Source organism: Pan troglodytes, chromosome 19, assembly GCF_028858775.2.
Source record: "Pan troglodytes isolate AG18354 chromosome 19, NHGRI_mPanTro3-v2.0_pri, whole genome shotgun sequence".
Taxonomy (NCBI): Eukaryota; Metazoa; Chordata; class Mammalia; order Primates; family Hominidae; genus Pan; species Pan troglodytes.
The window spans coordinates 85,604,096-85,623,030 of NC_072417.2; the positions used below are offsets into that span (position 1 = coordinate 85,604,096).

The window sequence follows — 18,935 nt, forward strand, 5'->3', positions numbered from 1 at the left end:
GACCTCTTCCATTATGGAAAGGGCAGTGATTTCTTCTCACTGAAACAGGCTCATGTCTGACTTTGGAATTGACCTCTCTGCCTGTAGATCATCATGGCATGCTCTACAAAATTGCTTCTGACAACGGAATTCACTTTACAGTGAAAGAGGGAAAGCAGTGGGTGATACCCTTGTCAATGGATCCTGTCACCCAGAAGCAGTCATCTGTATTCAGCTGTGACATGATTTATTGAAGATTTCATTTCAGGACTGAGAGACGATCATACCTAAGGAGATTGAAATATCGTCCTTTAAGATGCTTGTTTGTTCTGAACTAGGGAACATCACGTGGTGCTGTTTCTCCCACAGCCAGACTAAACAGGTCTGGAGGAAGGGGAAGTAGGCACGGTGCAAGTTCCATCTTACTTAATGACTCTCACTCTCTTCAACTTTTTTTCCACCAATTAGCGATTTTATTCCCAGGAAAGGAAGGTTGCACCATTGAGGCAGCTGACCGTTGGGGTGGCTCCCTTTGGAAAGGGGATATAAAGTGTTTGTATGAGTGATGGTTCCATTAAAGCAGACATTTTTTTAAAAGGTGAAATTTGGGGAATTAGAGTGAATATAGATGTTGAACAGAAAAAGAGTGATATAGCAATAGTCTGGACATGTGGGCTGGCCACCTGGAATTTCACATGCCATTAGGTCAAAAAAGTGGGTTGACAAGGCTGGCTGCAGTGACTAGTCCTGGGAAAATGCTGCTATACCACGGGAGACAGGCCAGGGTGGAGGCTATGAATGAAACTCAAGTGGTTCTCTCAGGAGCCGCCTCCTCCTCCTCCTCCAGGGGTGGGAATTAAGGGAAGACTGTTACCATCATGCATATGGGCAGGGCCTCCTTGGTCTCTGTGCCCTTAGGAAAGAGGAATAGGGTCACAGCTAGTAGGTCACACCCCAGTCATCTAAGGTACTGGCTGAAGACAGCATGGACTTGGAATGGAAACTGGAAGCGGGAAACCTAAACAGCATCCAGGGTCTCTTCTCTAGGGCAGGAAATGGGTGCTGTAGCTTCTACTTGTACTTCCTGTGTTGTGTGTATCCTATTTTAACTCATTGCCTCTCTTTCCTCTCCCGTTACTCGTTTTATTGTATATGGGGTGCACGGTTATGGTTAACTTTACACTTCAGCTCAAAGATACAGAATAATGAGATGGGCTTGTTATCCCACAGAGGTGGGGTATCCATTACTCACAGACCTTGAGTACAGGAGTTGAAAGACATTGGGGTAACCCCGTTGGAAAGGGAATGAAAGAAGTTTTGATTGTATGAGGAATAGCTACATATTTTAAGCAAGAGTTTTTTCTTTAAGTAAAACTAGAGGAATCAGAGTATATGTTGATATTGAACAGCAAAAGAGTAAGGCTGTAATGAACTTAATAGACCCCCTTTTTTTTTTCTATTTTGGCTCTGCACCATATGAACTCATTCCCAAATTTGGAAAATCCACTATTTTGCGAGTCTTGGGAAGGGGCAAGATCAGCTAGTTCATGGGCACAGGATCTAAGCTCTGGCAGCTGGATGTTCTGATCTAGAACTTCGAATGTGGAGCCAGGACACAAAGAATCCAGCTCAGTGTAGAGTTTGTTCTTGTGGCGGCAGTGGTGGTGGCATCAAGGTACAGCAGTTTCATTCGTGGTGTCCAGGATCTAGGGACCAGCTCTGGGGACCATGGCATCTAAACCAAGCTGTTCTCCAGGTGTGATTGGGTCATGGCCCCAGACCTCTGGCTTTCTTGGATCCAACCCATTTTCAAGCCCGATTCTCTGAAAGAGCCTGTGAGTTCCCTAATAGGCTTCCACTCATTTCCTTTTCTGTTTAAGTAAGCTGCTGTTGGATGCTGTTGTTGCAACCAAGAATCTGACTAGCCCTTCCCATCTGAGCTCTTTCCTTTGCCTCTCCTAGTGTTGGATCAGGGAGGTGTTAGTTCCCACTTTAGTTAGCTCTTTTATGATCATCCTTGCAAAGAAGCAGCTTTGAGAAGTACTGAACGTAACACAGGTCATCCACAACATCCCCTTTTTATTGATATTAATCACAGTTATGAGGTCTTGTCCATCAGAAAGCACAATTTGCATTATATAGAACTACATACAAAGACATAAAAATAAAACATACATACACCAACCACCACACCAGTTAATCTCAACCAATCAAACCTCTGAATGTGTCTTCAATTTTGATCATCAGTGCTTCAGAAGAACGTACATAGATCCAGCCCAAGGTTGGCCTTTGGGGTCTGATAGCATTCACAGAGCAGGAGATTCACCCTTGGAAGCAATTGAATGTGTAAACTCTGAGAGCAGACACTGACAATGCAATGCCTGCATACCTGACTCCTGGGCTGCCTTCCTTCTCAGCAGAGCCCACTGAAAGTCTCAGGTGTGCCTTTAACCAATGAGGATGGCAGGCCTTATCTGTATTTGAAGTGGACAGGTCATTTCTACCCCTGTTGGAGAAGCTATGTAAGAAGGAGTAGGCTGGCTTCTGGTCTAGTTCGACTCATTCTTTATAGGGACATTTCAGAATGATGAGTTGGCTAAAATTTACTTTAAAGGGGAAATGTAAAATTACCTCTTCTTTTCCTATCCCCTTCTTCCTTTCCCATCCTGAGCCCTCTGGCAAGGCCTGTTGCAGCTCAAGAGTTTTTGGTCAGATTACAAGTTACCAAATGGTCAACAGGGAAGGACCCACTGCAGATTCCAAAAGTCTTTCATTCACTTGAGTTAATTGAAATGGCTCCTTCTTTGAGTAATTGAAGAGTTTGAGTTCTAGCAGTTTGCTGGTGTCTCCAAGTCTCTTAGAAACATGATGGCTATAAACTTATCAAAATAAATGCCTAAGAAATTTGGAAAGCGTGAAAAATGGCCTTGCTCCTGGAATCCATTGACAGCAGAGGCCTCCGAACAAACCCACACTCTGTCTGTCTCTTCTTTCCACAGGGCTCACTGTGAGTTCACAGTTGTCCTCATCCCCTTTCCTTCAATAATGTCAATCTTTGCCTTTAAAAAAAAAAAAAAAAAAAAGCCAGACTAGCCAATTTCCTTCCCTTTTTCTGTGTCCCCCTCCCATGTAGTATCTCCTTAGGGGGAGGTAAAGGAAGGCATGCTCCTCTCTGGGCTGGCTCGGCCTTGGAAGGTAGCTTGCTATCTTTATGATGCTCCAGTTCCAACATTCTAGATGGGGAGAGGCTCAGCAGTGATGGAGCAGGAGGGGCGGATGAGAGGTGTGCTGGCCACTCTGCCCTGAGTCACTAGGCCACCAAAATGCTTAGGAGATGTCTTTTGGTAGCTCGCTTCTATAGGTGACCTTGAGGAGTTGGGAGGCAGATAGAAGGTCCCGAAGTGGAGATTTCCCTGATCTGAAGTTCCTTGATAATCCCACCGAAGAGAGAGTCCATTCAGTGGCCAAAACAAAGAATCTGTATTTCCATGACACCTTAAAATTCCCCATTAAATCAAAAATCTCCCTCAAAGCAAAGTAAAAATGGTTCTATTATAATTAGAGTCAATCAGGATAATGAGATGAAGAAGAGAGGAAGGAAAAAAGTTTTAATGTGAAGAAAGAAGCTTGTTGTCCCATAGAAGCCAACCACTGCTGTTTCTTCGTATGGCCTTTCCTGGGGTCCAAAGCGTCTCAGCGCTAGCCCAGGCCGACGTCCAGTGACATCATCACTACAAATCCCAGGATGGAGGCCCAGGATGCCAGTTTCCCATTACCACTGGAAGAGAAGGACAGGGAGAAAAGTAAGACCTTAATGCTCCCTGAGGCCACGGCTAGGCTGAAGGCATCCTCTGCAATGTCCAATTCCAAGAGAAAGCACACTACCATTAATAATGGTAACATTTACTGGGGCTTACTATGTGCCAGGCAAACTAATGAACTCATGGAACCCCAAACAACAACCTCATGAGGTCAGTATCATAATTATCCTCATTTTACTGGTGGGGAAACTGAGGCAAAGAGAAGTTACTTGCCCAAGGTCACCTATGATCGTTCTGTGGTCCATGTGTGAGTAATGAAGAGGGGTGATTATTTCTTAAAGATATTATTTAATCTGGCCTTTTAAACTAGCCTCAGAATTATTCTTCTATAAAAACCAAAATAGGCTGGGAGCGGTGGCTCAAGCCTGTAATCCCAGCACTTTGAGAGGCCGAGGCAGGCAGATCACCTGAGGTCAGGAGTTTGAGACCAGCCTGGCTAACATGGCGAAACCCCATCTCTACTATAAATACAAAAATTAGGTGGGCGTAGTGGTGGTTGCCTGTAGTCCCAGCTACTTGGGAGGCTGAGGCATGAGAATCACTTGAACCTGGGAGGCGGAGGTTGCAATAAGCCGAGATCACACCACTGCACTCCAGCCTGGGTGACAGAGCAAGACTCTGCCATTAAAAAAGAAAAAAAAAGAAAAACAAAACAAAAGAAAACAACAACAAAATGGAACAAAGCAAACCCTTACTCCCACCTTCTGACACCTGGCCTATAGCTAGCCAATGAAGACATGCATGTATCACCTTCATTGACATTTTAGAGCTCACCTCTCCCTTCATTCCAGCCCGAGAATCGAGAGACAGGATGAGAGAGAATATACAAAAATGACAGTCTACTGCATCAAGGGACGGGGGGCAGGTGTGTATGCCACTGCCTGGTGTCACCTCATTTCTTGACCCACATGCCCTTTGCTTCTTTTCTTTTAGTTTCAGAGAGCACAGTTGAGGAGGCAGTGGGGATGATCTTGGGAAGGGCAGAAAGGGGAGGGAATAAGGAAAGGAAAGGCAAATGAAGAAAGAGCATATCCCAAGGCTGGGGTCCCAGCTGGGACTGGGACAGGGATAGACAGGGAGGGAAGGTTCTCCAACCTGATCTGGGCTTCGGGGATGATGTCGTCCATGACCACGTAGACCATGGCACCGGCAGCAAAGGCCAGAGCGTAGGGCAGGATGGGCTCAGCCAGCACCACGGCAAAGGCACCAAAGACCCCGGCCAGGGGCTCCACCATGCCGCTCAGCTGCCCGTACCTAAGGAGAGAACAGAGACATTTACCACCACAGGGGGAGGCAAGCAGACACTCCACGTGCCCAGACTGTTGGCTCAACCCTAGCACATGGATGCATGCCATTCTACGTCATATCTGAGCATGGCAGTGCAAAAGCACATCATTGTTTTGTTGAAAGAAGCCCACATGGAGGATGCTGTGACATGGTCTTGCCCTTGGGCAGCACTCACCAGAAAGCTCTCCAGGTGGAGAAGCCTGCCCCTCGCAAGGGAAGGCTGACAGCCAGGCCCTCGGGGAAATTCTGGATCCCGATTCCAATGGCCAAATTCCTGAAAAACCAAGAAAGCACATGAAGGCTGCTGTCTGGAATAGGTGCCCACACAATGGGAGTCCCTGGCCGAGGCCCAGACCTCCTTGGGTGCTAGGAAGCCAGGAGGAGACCTGTGACCTGCAGTAGGAGAGGAAGGAGAAAGGTCAGGACGTGTGTCTAGGTAAAGAGCAGGGGCTGCAGGAGGGAGTGACGTGAGCCCTCTACCCGTCATGCTGTCCTGGGTCCTGGGCAGGCTCTGTCCTTACAATGCTTTGCTACAGCACAGAACACACTGGCTGGCTCTCAGGGTGCCCTGAGTTCTGCCACGTGGTTGTATAACTTTGCACTTTTCATTTTACTTTCTACGCCTCTGTTTCTTTTTCTTTCTTTTTTTTTTTTTTTTTTTGAGATGGAGTCTCGCTCTGGAGACTCCAGGCTGGAGTGCAGTGGCATGATCTCGGCTCACTGCAACCTCCACCTCCCGGGTTCAAGTGATTTCCAGCTAATTTTTGTATTTTTAGTAGAGATGGGGTTTTACCATGTTGGCAAGGCTGGTCTCGAACTCCTGACCTCAAGTGATCTGCCTGCCTTGGCCTCCCAAAGTGCTGGGATTATGGGCGTGAGCCACGGCACCCAGCCTACACCTCTGTTTCTTATATACAATTTAGGGACAACAATATCTACCATAAAGGATTGCTGAGTGACCCAGTGACCCAGTAATGCCTATCACATCCTAGCATAGAGAGGTGCTCAATGCATTTTGGTTTCTATTCCGTTACAGCACAGAAAGGAGTATATCACATTTTATTCAGAGGCCACTTCAGAAATGGGACAAGGAAGTGCAGCTGCAGACGCTGATGATGCCACAGATCTGGCTCTGGGCTCAGCTTCTCCATAGGCTCTGCAGGTCTGGCACCATCGCTGCATTTCTTTGGGCCCCAGTGGTGCTCACAGTGATCCTCTCACCTCCTGCCTCTGCAGGACAGTGACAGGCTGTGCCGATAGATGCCTGTCTTTGAGAACCTGCTTTCTGCACAAACCAGGCATTGGAGTGTGAGAGGAGGGAGAAGCAAAATGGGATGCGTACAAATGCAATCTGTGACCACATGCCTGGCCTCAGGGGGCTTAGTATTTAGCCATGGAGACAACACAGGCATGTACATGAAGAACCCTCATTGCGGATGCTGCAAACTACAGCAAATCAGCCAAAAGTCAACTTGCACAGGAAACAGAGGCATGAGGGAAGCAGAGGAGGGAAATGGGGCCAGTCCGAGTGCCTTAGGAAGGCCCTTTTGCACGTGAGACTCTACCTTGGCCAGACAGTTCCAAGAAGCAGCCCCTCCATGAAGGGCCATCTGATCAACAATGATCTAAAGGGCGTGAGAAGAGGGTGCCTCTCGGCAAGCAATGCTGGTGTGTGGCCTGAGGGAATTGTGGGTAGATTAGATAGAGAAGAGAAACTCCACCATCACCGACTTTCAGGTCAACTGGCTCACGTCCATCCATCTTGCTGCCAATAGGAATCTACCCATTGCTGCAAGGGAGTGTTGTAGACTGGTAGCTGGGACCCCTGCCTATGACCTGCCCCAGACTCCCGGGACTGGGACACACTCGTGGCCCTGAAGGTCCTGTCAGGCCTGATCCGGCTGAGGCCAAGTTCCAGCCTCTAACAAAGAACACCAAGGCGAATCCCCAGTTTAGCATCTGACCTCCATTTTGTTTCAGGGTTTGGCCTTTACCCCGTTTTTTTACCTTTATCCCCCAACTCCTGCACATGTTTCATTGAGGTTCGTAGTTCCAGATACCTCAGGAAGAAGTAGCCCCCACCTCGAGTCTGCCAGTCAAGTAGACTCTTAGGAAAAGTCAAGCCCTAACAGAATCTCACACCTGTCACCACTTAGCTCACACGTGGTTCATAGAATTAGTGCCCATCCCTTTTTGACAAGATTACAATGAGCCCCTCAGGATCTACCCATCAGCTTAAAATCTGCCCGTGTGCAACAGCGTTGAGAGCCACTGGCCTAAGCAGGCATCACAGGAGGTGAGGATGAGGAAAGCAGTCAAGCCCACCTCCCTCCCAGGAGCCCCTTCCCTGCTATCCCAATTCCCAACACAGGCTGGGAGCCGAGGACACCTGTGGCCACTACTGAATGCATCAGGAGCCTGCAGCCCAGGGTGCTTACTGTATACAAGATCTGATTTGGAGTGCTCTGGAGGAGATCCGGAGCAACACAGGACAGGAGTAACAAAACAGGTGGCATTAGGGGACATGGATATGTAACAGAAGTGATGGAGAATAGTGAGCACCCCGTGGCAGGGATGGTCCCCCTAGGGTGGGGTGGGGGGAAGAAGCCCTGAGCTGACTTAGGAGCTGTGGGGCCTAGACTGGCTGGGGGTGGGAAACTGTGAAGAGGGACAAAGCAGCTTCCCCAGGGGGCATCTGAAAAGTGATAGCATCTGAAAAATGATCAGTTCCTTAATAAAGGAAATATTATGGTCTCTTGGGACTGACAGAAGCATTGAGCCTGTCTCTTCAACCTGCAGGCAGAACTGTTCATGAAGTGGAGTGGACAGACAAGAAGACACCCCACCACACCAGCCCAGGACATGTCCACAAAAGCTGCATCACTCAGCATTTCCCATGAGTCTACCCAAATCCCCGTCTATATCACCCAAGTTTGTGCTCTCCTTTGACTCCTTAGAGAGGGGCTCAGACATGCTCCAACTTCATCCCTTGATCTAGGGGGCAGCAAACTTTTTCTGTCATGGGCCAGATAGTAAATATTTGAGGTTTTGCAGTCCACTGAGTCTCTGTTGCAACCACTGAACTCTGACATTGCAGGTGCAAAAGTGGCTATGGACAATATATAAACCATTGAGTGTGGCTGTGTTCCAATAAAACTTTATCTACACAAACGAGTAGGGGGCCAGATTTGGCCCATGGGCTGCAGTTTGCTGACCCCTGCCCTGATAGCTCAGTGGCTGCAGAAAGATCTGGCAAGATGAAACCATAGGCCCTGGGCATTGCAGACCCTATCTCTTCTTATGTTCTCATGGCCATGCATGTGGTAGTTGAAGTTTGGGCTTTGCAGTCTGACTTCTGTCCAAATCCCGGGTCTGTGCTTTGTTAGCTGTGCTACTTTCCATTTCTCCAACTGCAGAATTTGAAGAACAATACCCACTCTCACTTCACAGCGTTGCTGATATGATTACCTGGGATGGTCCCTCTCAAGCCCTTAGCACACGGGAGCTAGTATGCAGTAAGCACCTAATCAATGCCTGTCCTGGGGTGAGGGTGAGTGTTATCACTGAGGTTGCAGCGTGAAATAACAGAGACAGGGACTTAAAGCTTTTCCAAGAACTCATGCGTCCTCTTTCCAAGAGAGACTAAGATTTTCCACCCTGAAGCCAAAACTCACTCCTCTGCAAAGCTCTGTTTCAAAGAGACCTGGCTTGGCTGTTTTGCTTATGGCTCATCTATGCTTGAGTTCCCATCGGCACTCACTCATTTGCTCTTGTTGACGCTTCTGTGAGATTTTTACATCACTTGTAAGATTTTGGTGAGAACCACTGTGCAACCTGAAGGCATTTCAGATACTGTGTTCCTATATACTGCTTGGTCTGTTTGGGTTGTACAGAAACTCCCAGGAGATGTGGATTCTTGCTTCTCCTAGGCTGGCACATATAGAAGAATTCCTTCTATCACCTCCAGACCCCCCTAAGCCCCAGTAAATGTCTGGAGGCTGGACGCTTCCCTGGGCACAGAGGAGGGGAGAGCTGCTGGAAGGGAGTAGGGGGCATTCTGATGAGCCTGGTGGGCTTGACTCTTCTGTTGCACGCTTTTTTTTCTTTTTTTTTTTTTTTGAGATGGAGTCTCGCTCTGTCATCCAGGCTAGAGTGCACTGGCACGATCTCAGCTCACTGCAGCCTTCACCTCTGGGGTTCAAGCGATTCTCCTGCTTCAGCCTCCCGAGTAGCTGGGATTACAGGCATGCGCCACCACACCCCCCTATTTTTTTTTTTTTTTTTGTATTTTTAGCAGAGACAGGGTTTCAGAATATTAGCCAGGCTGGTCTCAAACTCCTGACCTCAGATGATCCACCCGCTTCAGCCTTGAAAAGTGCTGGGATTACAGGTATGAGCCACTGCACCCTTTTTTTTTGTTTTGGTTTTTTTCTTTTCTTTTTTTTTTTGAGAAGGAGTCTCGCTCTGTCACCCAGGCTGAAGTGGTGCAGTGGCGTGATCTCAGCTCACTGCAACCTCCGCCTCCTGGGTTCAAGCGATTCTCCTGCCTCAGCCTCCCCAGTAGCTGGGATTACAAGTGCCCACCACCACGCCCAGCTAATTTTTGTATTTTTAGTAGAGATGGGGCTTCACCATGTTGGCCAGGGTGGTCTCGAACTCCTGACCTCAGGTAATCTGCTCGACTCGGCCTCCCAAAGTGCGGGATTACAGGTGTGAGTCACCTCACCCGGCCTGCTGCACTTTAAAGTATGGAAAGCTCCATTGGATAATTGAGCCCTGGGGGTCACCTCTGAAGATTTTGTCCTGGGCAGCTGGGGACAGTTTTACACTTCCCTGAGAAGTGCTTCTAGGAGGTGAGGCCCTGGGCAGGAAGTCAACTGTAGCTTACATATCCTCTACATAGTCTTGATCTGTCCTAGTTCAAAAGCAGAGAAGGATTTGGAGAAATGAGACAGGATGAAAAAGGAAATCTAGCTACAGATGTTTAGGAAAAAGGTGTCATTCGGGTCCCTTGTGTTTAAAATGTGCGTGTGTGTGCAGAAGGGTGGGGCATGGGGAGTGAGCGGGTGGCCCTGCTTAGCCATCTTGCTTTTCCTTATTTTCTGGGTCCCTAACATGTCTTCCTAGCCAGTCTATAGGGGCAGGACGAAAGGGTCAGGAGCTCTCTTCCTCACCTTGAAAGGTCCTAGGCTCCCCTCTTCTGCTGCTCTGCCAGGGAGGGTGATGGGTGCCGCTTCTGGCATTGGGTATAGGATTGGAGTTAATGGCCTCACTTCTTCCCTCTGGGGCCCCAGGCCTAGGACTCGAAAGCTAGCTTTGGAAGACACTGTTGAGCGTTGCTTCAGTTATAGGATGCTGACAAGCGTGTTCTAACCAGCCCTGGGCAGAAATGCGGCCTGTTCTCGCAGCTTCTGCTACCAATTTCATGTGCAAGCTGACCCTGAGCTCCTATTCCAGGAGTTGGAGACATGTGAATATATTTATGTTGAGGACAAATTCTTAAGGACAAATTCTTGCCAATATATCATAAGCCCCTGCCCCGCCTTCCCAGATAGACCCTCAGGGGGGCCCCTTCCCTGCGACTTTGTTCAGCATCTCCTTATAGCCCTCAAAATGGTTGAGTGAATACAACCAGCTTCCTTGACCTTTTGCAAAGTCCGAAGTGCAAGGTTTCTTTCCAATGAGGAAGGCCAAGGCTTCTGATATCTTGGGCTTTGCCAGGCACTTGGTGGCTGGCTCTCAGTCCGCTGCCATTGCCTGCACCTCATATTCACAGGCAGGCACACGAATGTAGCCGCAGAGTGACCAGCCCAATGTCACTGACAAATCAGAGGTGGGGCTCCCCGTCCAAAGTCCTCGCCGTGACATAGCGCTGAGTACAGCCATTGCCCAGCGGGCTGTGGGAGCCTCCTCCACATCCTGTCTGGGAGCCACCATCCTGATAAGCAGCACAGAAACCCCATTCTTCCATCCCTGGCAAGCCTCGTTACCTCTGCCTTGCCCCAGCCCTGGCACGGGGCTGCCAGCCCAAACAGCTGCCATGCCCTCTGGATCCTGCCAGGCCTTTCTCAGCAGGGCATTGCATTGCTGGGCGGTCAGAGTCCCTCCTGACACTCCTGGGCTCCTTTGCTCCCCAGCAGGGGCTGGCACCACAGTTTCTCTGCCTTTCCTACCTGTCATGCACAACACTGCCTAATTGGGCTCTCCTCCACACACACGTGCACACACACAGGCCCATCCAAGTTCCCTCGCCCCGCTGCTTGTTGGGCATTGGTCAGAGGCCCACTGGTGGGGGTGGCCCAGTGGAGGACACAGTCCCTTCCAGCCCTCTCCTCTTCTTCAATCACCTGCATCAGCTCCAGAGTGGGATTTGAATCCACGGCTCTCAGACCTGACGACACATGCCAGTCACAGGGAGCACCGGCAAATGCTGATGCCTCGGCCCTGCCCTGGAGATCTCGGTTTATTGCCGTGGCATTGGGCCCCCTGTGTGCAGATTTTAAGAGTGTGCAAGGGCGTTGAGAGCCACTGGCCTAAGCAGGTGTCAGAGGAGGTGAGGATGAGGATGGAGGCCAAGCCCGCCTCCCTCCCAGGAGCCCCTTCCCTGCTATTCGAATTCCCAACACAGTCTGGGAGCCGAGGACACCTGTGGCCACTACTGAATGCATCAGGAGCCTGCAACCGGGGTGCTTACTATATACAAGATCTGATCTGGGGAGCTCTGGAGGAGATCCGGAGCAACTGAGGGCAGGAGCAGCAAAGCAGGTGGTATTCGGGGATATGGATGCATAACAGAAGTGACGGAGAATATTGAGGACCCCATGGCAGGGATGGTCTCTCAGTGGTAGGGGGTGAGCCCTGAGCTGACTTAGGAGCTGTGGGGCCTAGACTGGCTGGAGGATGGGAAACTGTGAAGAAAAACCAGGGCAGCCTCCCGGGGGGGCTGGTGGCGTGGAGGATGCCCCAGGCTCACCAGCTCCCCTCCTGCAGCCCTGCTGTGCATTCCTGCAAGGCCTTCAGTCTAACTAAACACACTGAGCTGACGATCCTGGGCAGGTGGGGTTGGTGGGCCATTCCCTCCCTCCTTTACGCTCTGGGAAGGGAAAGGTCAGATGAGAGGTTTCCTTTCCAGGATGGGCCATGAAAATTCAAAACAGCATTCAAAAGCCATGGGGAAAATACAAACCCATGCCCTTCTGAAGACAGTGAAGCTGCTGTCTTCTGGGTTCTGTTCCTCCCCAGCAGTAGCACAAAGACACTATTACTAGTCTGGACCACGACACATTAATGGGAAGGAGAGGGAAGTGGAGATGAAGGGCTCTTTTAGAAAAGAAACCGCAGGCTGTCCCCTGACAAGGTCCCTTGTCCCTTCCGTGACAAGCCAAGTCCCATGGCAACCTGTCACCGGAGCCTGACTGAGAGCAACAAGGCAGAGATCTCTCGAGAAGGGCCAGGAGAGGGGCATCCGTGTGTAGAGTGGGACAGGAGAGGAGAGAGGGAGCGTGGAAAGGGAAGGAGACGGGGGAGGCGGGAAGGGAGGGTCGACAGGGCAGGGAGTCATTGGGGAGGAGGAGGGCGGATGACTCCTGGGGTTGGGCTGCACCAGCAAGGACAAGAGCAGCCCTGACAGGCCTCTCCCGGGGAGGTCTGTCTGCGGGGGCTGCCTCATGGAGGCAGAGTTTGCCTCAGGGCATCCAGACTTCTCTTTTCCTTTTCCTTAGGAATCAGAATTTGCTAGGAAGGGACAAAACCAGAGAACCGCGAGGAAGGGGGGTCCCATCCAGCATTGGGGGAATCAGGGTTTATTTTTAAAGTTCATTTCCTATTATATGTTTATTTTTATTATTTTTTTTAAACATCGAAGGCCGGGCATGGTGGCTCACACCTGTAATCCCGGCACTTTGGGAGGCTGAGGCAGGAGGACTGCTTGAGGCCAGGAGTTTGACCAGCCTGGGCAACATAGCAAGACCCTGTCTGTATATAATAAATAAAAATAAATAAAAAAGAGAAAAAAGAAGAACAGCAAAGAACACAATTATCAGGCATATTTCAAAATCATTCCTCAAAAAAATAAATAAATAGGCCAGGCACGGTGGCTCACGCCTGTAATCCCAACACTTTGGGAGGCAGAGGTGGGCAGATCATGAGGTCAGGAGTTCAAGACCAGCCTGGTCAACACGGTGAAACTCCGTCTTTACTAAAAATACAAAAATTAGCCAGGCATGGTGGTGGGTGCCCATAATCCCAGCTACCAGGGGAGCTGAGGCATGAGAATCGCTTGAACCCGGGAGGCAGAGGTTACAGTGAGCCGAGATAGCGCCACCGCACTCCAGGCTGGGCAACAGAGTGAGATTCTGCCTCAAAACAAACAAACAAACAAACAAACAAAAGATAAATAAATAAATAAATAAAAATAAACATCAAGGAGGAGCAGAGATGGAAGAGAGAATGGCAAGAAGGAAGACTACAGAAGATCACTTGACTGCCCTGACTTTGGGCAGGAGTGAGTAGCAATGGTTTACCTCATTAGAATGTACAGGCCAATATGTTAAGAGGTCAGAATTCCCTGAATACAGTGTCCCTTTTGGGACAGGAACTAGGGTGCCCAACCATTCCGGTTCACCAGGGACTGAGGGGTTTCCCAGGATGTAGGACTTTCAGTGCTAAACCTGGCACAGTCCCCAGATAACTGATGTGAGTTGGTCACCCTCAGAAGTAGTCAGAAACAGGGTAGGTGGCAGAGGCAAGCTAGGGTAAGAATTTTAATTTTCCACAGGGGATATATACAGAATCCTACAAGCTAAGCAGATGTTTGAAAAAGTAAAAAGCCCCACCTAATACTTGCAATGGTCTAATGCAAATTTTGACCACTTTTAGCCCCTTGGATCTACTGCCCTCTAGAGAGCCAGCTTCCCTGAAACCCTCACCAGCCCCATTGATGCTGGGTCGGTCCTTGCGGGCTGCTGTCTCCAGCCCAGCCCTGAGTGACATCCAGGAGCTGGGCAGGCACGGCAGAAGCAGAAGAGATGGCCTCCCTGTAGGGACAGCAGCAGACACTTTGCTTTCTTGGGTAGGGACATAAAGAAGCAATTCAGGCTGCTTAGGAAACCCCCAGAGGTGACCTGTAAGGAAGTGGGGAAGGCCCTGGGCCCGAGCACAAATAATGAATCCTAGAAGATGGAGGGGGGCTGGGCCCACAAGGGGTGCCAAGGGAGTGTAGGCGGGGGAAAGGTGCCCATTCATGGGCTTGGCCTCTCCGTGGGCTGGATGCAGGGGCAGAGGCAGACAGTCTGAGGTACTTTTCCAGAGGTCTCTCATCCTTTGCTCTTCCAACCTGGTAGAGGCTGAGGGCCAATGGCCAGGGTCCCATCCGGGTGCTAGGTAAGAAGGGCCTCCCTCCTCGTATCTTCAGGGAACACTAATCCCAAGCAGTGGGCTACAGGAAGAAAGGCATCCCCGGTGGGCAGTTGTTTCTGCTTTTTCTTAGAGGCCTGACCCTGTTTCGCCCCAGAGGCTGACTTCTCTTCTCCAGCATCCTCCTCCTACTACCCCCCACCCATCACCCATGTTAAAAGTTAGGGCCCTTGGAGGTCGCCTGGCTCAATGCCTTGATTGTTAAGATTGTTAAGGTAGAAAAAGGAGATGCAGACAAGTTCAATGCCTTTGGAGGCCCTGTGATGTGTAGTGCCAGTCAAACATACGAGTCAAACACATCTGGGTGGGACCCCAGGTGCACGGGTGGGACCCCAGGTGCACCGGTGGGACCCAGTGCAAGCTACAGAACACTCAGCCTTTCCTTTAACTGAAAAATGGGCATAAAACTCCCCCACCAACAGGGCTCTTGTGTGGATGGCAAATGATCACTGTGAAGTGCCAGGCTTATCTCGGAGCCCAGAGTGGGTGCTCTTTAAATAGCAGCCACTGTTAAAACTGCCCGAGGCTGCTGAACGAGGCGGTGATGAGCTGGGCACTGAAGCCTCCTATTCCCCCCAGCCTGGTGACCTCCCAGCCTCACACCAATTTCTTCTACAATGGGTGTGCCTTAGCCTTCTCAATTATACGACCTCCTGGGCAGAACCATGTCCTGCAGTGGCAACTTGGCCACCTGGGAGCCTCTTCTCAGGAGTCACTCCAGAGTCAACCGCTAAGCCCTGGCCATGTGCAAGAGCTCATGCCACATATGAAGAAAGACATTTGGAAGGTCCCCGTCTTCAAGGAACTTATAATCTGATACAGGGCAAAAGACCTGCCTGCAAATGACTCCAACACAGCACGGGACTTGCTAAAGGCCGTAAGATCTAGCACAGAGCATTAGGGGTGAGGATGATTTTGGCGGAGACAGATGATCCAGGAAACCTTTGTGGAGAAAGCAACATCCAAGATGGACTGTGAAGGATGGGGACAATTTTAATAGATAAAGATGGGGAAATGCATTTCATCCAGAAAGAAGGAACAGAGAAAGCAAAGATGTGAGATGATCTGGCGGGGTGAGCTAGGTCTTCCTTTCTCTCCCCTTCTCCAAGTCCAAGCCAACATACAAACAAAAATAAAACATGCATTCGAGCCAAGGCCTATCTCTCTTACACGTGTCCTCTGTGACTCTTTTTTTTTTTTTTTTTTTGGAGACAGAGTCTTGCTCTGTTGCGCAGGCTGAAGTGCAGTGGCACGATCTTGGCTCACTGCAACCTCTGCCTCCCGGGTTCAAGCAATTCTCCTGCCTCAGCCTCCCAAATAGCTGGGATTACAGGCACCTACCACCATGCCCGGCTGATTTTTATTTTATTTTATTTTTTTGTATTTTTAGTAGAGACAGGGTTTGACCATGTTGGCCAGGCTGGTCTCAAACTCCTGACCTTAGGCAATCTGCCCGCCTCAGGCTCCCAAAGTGTTGGGATTACAGGCTTGAGCCACCACGGCTGGCCCTCTGTGATTCTTTCTTAGCTGAACCTGCTGGATTTTTAGGGAAAACCTGAGTGTTAAACACCCCAGCCATACCTCAGGTGTTTTCCAAGGCCGGAGTGCGAAGTACCACCCCAGGGGTCCCTATACCATCTTTGGGAGGCAGATGCCTGTGCTGAGTGAGTTACTCAGGGGTGTTCCCTTGAAATTCATTTATTAGCCATCTCCACTCAAACCACAATGTCTCAGGCCTTGAGCTTGGGAAATGCTTCCAGCTCGTGTCAGCAGCAGCACAGAGCATGTGCCAGGAGCTGTGCACAGCACTGGAGACCCCACTGCAACCGCCTGCGGTTGAAACCAGCTCAAGTCTTTCATTACCGCACCCATCAGAGGCAGCCCGAGGTCCTCCGGCTAGAATAAAAATGACGATAACCACTGCTGTTATTTATTGAGTATTACTACGTGCTGGGCGTGCTTGTAAGCATATTACATGTAACAACATGCCTTGTCCCCTCAACCACCTCATGAGCAGCTTTCACCATTATTCCCATTTTACAGATGGAGAAATTGATGCTCAAGGAGTTAAATAACTGGCCCTGAAGGTTACGGAGCTGGGAAGTGACAGAGCAGGGCCTCCTAACTGCTACTGTGTACACATACTGGGTTTTCTGGGCCTCATGCAGACCCATCGAACCATATGGAGATAGGGGCGGACGCTGCCTGACACCCACTTGGCTAGTGAGCTGAGGTTCTGGCCTCTTCTGGTCAACAGGGAGGGCAGGCCAGACTCAGGGGGTTTCGAGCCAGAGACCTGCAGGGTTTAATGGAGTGGAACGTGCCATCCACAGCAGGATTTCTCAACCTCACCACTACTGACATTTCACACCGTGAGTTCCTTGTTGTGGGGGCCTGGTTCTGTGCACTGTAGGATGCTTACCAGCATCCTCGGCTCCTATCTGCTAGATGCCAGCAACAACCTCTCAGTTGTGACAACCAAAATGTCTCCAGACATGGCCAAATGTCTCCGGGGAGGGGGAGGGGACCAACCCTGATTGAGACCCACTGACCTTGCGTAAACACGTTAGATGAGCTTGCTTCCTTAGCAAATAGCTGGACGACAAAAACTGCTCAGACTGAGTGTGGAGAACACCTGATCTCACGCATCTCATTGGAGAATTTCTAGCCTCAGTGGAGTGCAGGCTTCTAGGGAACTTAGCTATGGCAGGACAGATTTGGGGCTGAGCAACCACCTTTGAGAACCACCAGGCCTCTGCTCCCTTAGTCCAAAGCCACTGGTCATTCTCAAAGCTCACTGTTGCACAATTCCAGGGGTACTTTTCACCTTGTGTTCTCTCACCATGGCGCCCCCTGGAGTTGTGCAGTGGGACACTCCTGCTTGAGCGCAGATTGCTGCTCAGCCTGGGGTGTAGTTCTGGGGTTCGAGGTGCACGCTCTCAGGAGAGGTAGTGGAGAGAGTCATGGGTTTCTCTGAGAATTGGCAAGCGAAGGGATGGCAACCTGCAGCCTTGCTCTCCAGGCTATATTCCCTGGCCGGTTGATTATGAAAGGAGAATGGCATATCCCTGACAAGCCCTGCTTCACCCCGGCTTTCAGATCCTCCCATGTGCGATGAGCGTGTGTGTTCTTGCGTGGCAGGCCCTTACCTACTGTTTTGATTGTTATCGTCTTGCCGTGAAAGGCCTGATTGTTCAGGCCTGGAGATGACATCACCGGCTTCCCACTAGGGCAGCCTGTCGAGGTGTTTGATGAGCCTGCAGGTGGGAAGGGGCTGGGTACTCCCCGCAGGGCTGCCCGGCCCTACCTGCTCAGAGGAGCTGGCTTAGCACGCAAGGGATCTTCCCCCACCCTCTTGGTGCAGTTCTCGGAAACTTCTTGGTGCAGGCTGGCGAGATGAGATGACCCATCCATTCCCTTACAGTCTGCTGCCTTCCTTCGAGGGGGTGAGGAAGAGCCCAAGGAAGTTAGCCGGAAGGCAGGGTGGTGGCTGAGGGTGATTCAGGCCACCACTGTGCACTTCTCCCTGCAGAAGTGTAGACAAACCGCCCAGATTTCTATGGGATCACTGACTCCCAGAGGAATGCTCTGAAGACCTTCACCTGCTAAGTGTCCCAGCAAAGCAAACCAATCCTATGCGCTAGCCAAGTATGAGGCTGCCTCATACAATGTGGTGGGGACAGACATCTGAGAGCAATGTGCCTCTGTAGCCATCAAAAGACACATCTTAAACTGCGCACAGTGGTTCGCGCCTGTAATCCCAGCAACTCAGGAGATGGGTGGGAGGACTGCCTGAGCCCAGGAGTTTGAGGCTGTGGTACTATGATGGAGTCATGGCAGTCCAGCCTGGACTGGCCAACAGAATGAGGCCTTTTTTTAGAAAGAAAAGAAAGGAAGAAAGAAAAGAGGAAAGAAAGAAAGAGAGAGGGAGAGAGAGAAAAGAAAGAAAAGGAAGGGAAGGAAAAGAAAAGAAAGAAAAGGAAAGAAGGAGGGAAGAAAGAGAAGAAAGAGAGAAAGAGAGAAAGAAAGACAGGCACACACATCCTAGGAGTGCTGTTATTCATGGCAGTGCTATCAATAATAGTCATAAACTGGAAACCATGCAAGTGCCCCTCTACAACAGAATGAGTAAAATAAACTCATTTTATTCCTTGTGTTCTATTCACACAATGGAATACTGTGTGGCAATAAGAATGAAAGGTTTATACCTCTGTGTGAGTCTGGAGCCACGTCACAGACACAATTTTGAGTGAGAAAAACTAGACACAAAATAGTAAGTGTTGTACAGTCCTATTTACACAAAGTCCCCAAACAGGCACAACCAAGCTATGCCTTCTTAGCTACTAATTTAATGGCCATTAGCCCATTGGCAGTTTAATTTGTTAATTCTCCTTAACATATTTGAAATTTTACAAACAACACGTTTGAGCAGAA

General features: G+C 49.9%; 1 protein-coding gene across 6 annotated transcripts in view; it reads right to left on the reverse strand.

Annotated features, from left to right (window-relative positions):
* Positions 1-2,041: 2,041 nt before the first annotated feature.
* The window catches only part of SLC39A11 (solute carrier family 39 member 11), a 465,863-nt gene continuing 448,969 nt past the window's right edge, over positions 2,042-18,935 (reverse strand). For all 6 annotated transcript variants that reach the window (XM_001167322.6, XM_009433182.4, XM_511652.6 and 3 more), the window contains 3 exons: positions 5,263-5,361; positions 4,896-5,054; positions 2,042-3,757 (listed from right to left, as the gene is read on the reverse strand). In XM_001167322.6, the coding sequence (XP_001167322.1) occupies positions 3,679-3,757; positions 4,896-5,054; positions 5,263-5,361 (337 nt within the window). In that variant the 3' untranslated portion in view covers positions 2,042-3,678. The remainder of the gene's footprint in view (positions 3,758-4,895; positions 5,055-5,262; positions 5,362-18,935) is intronic.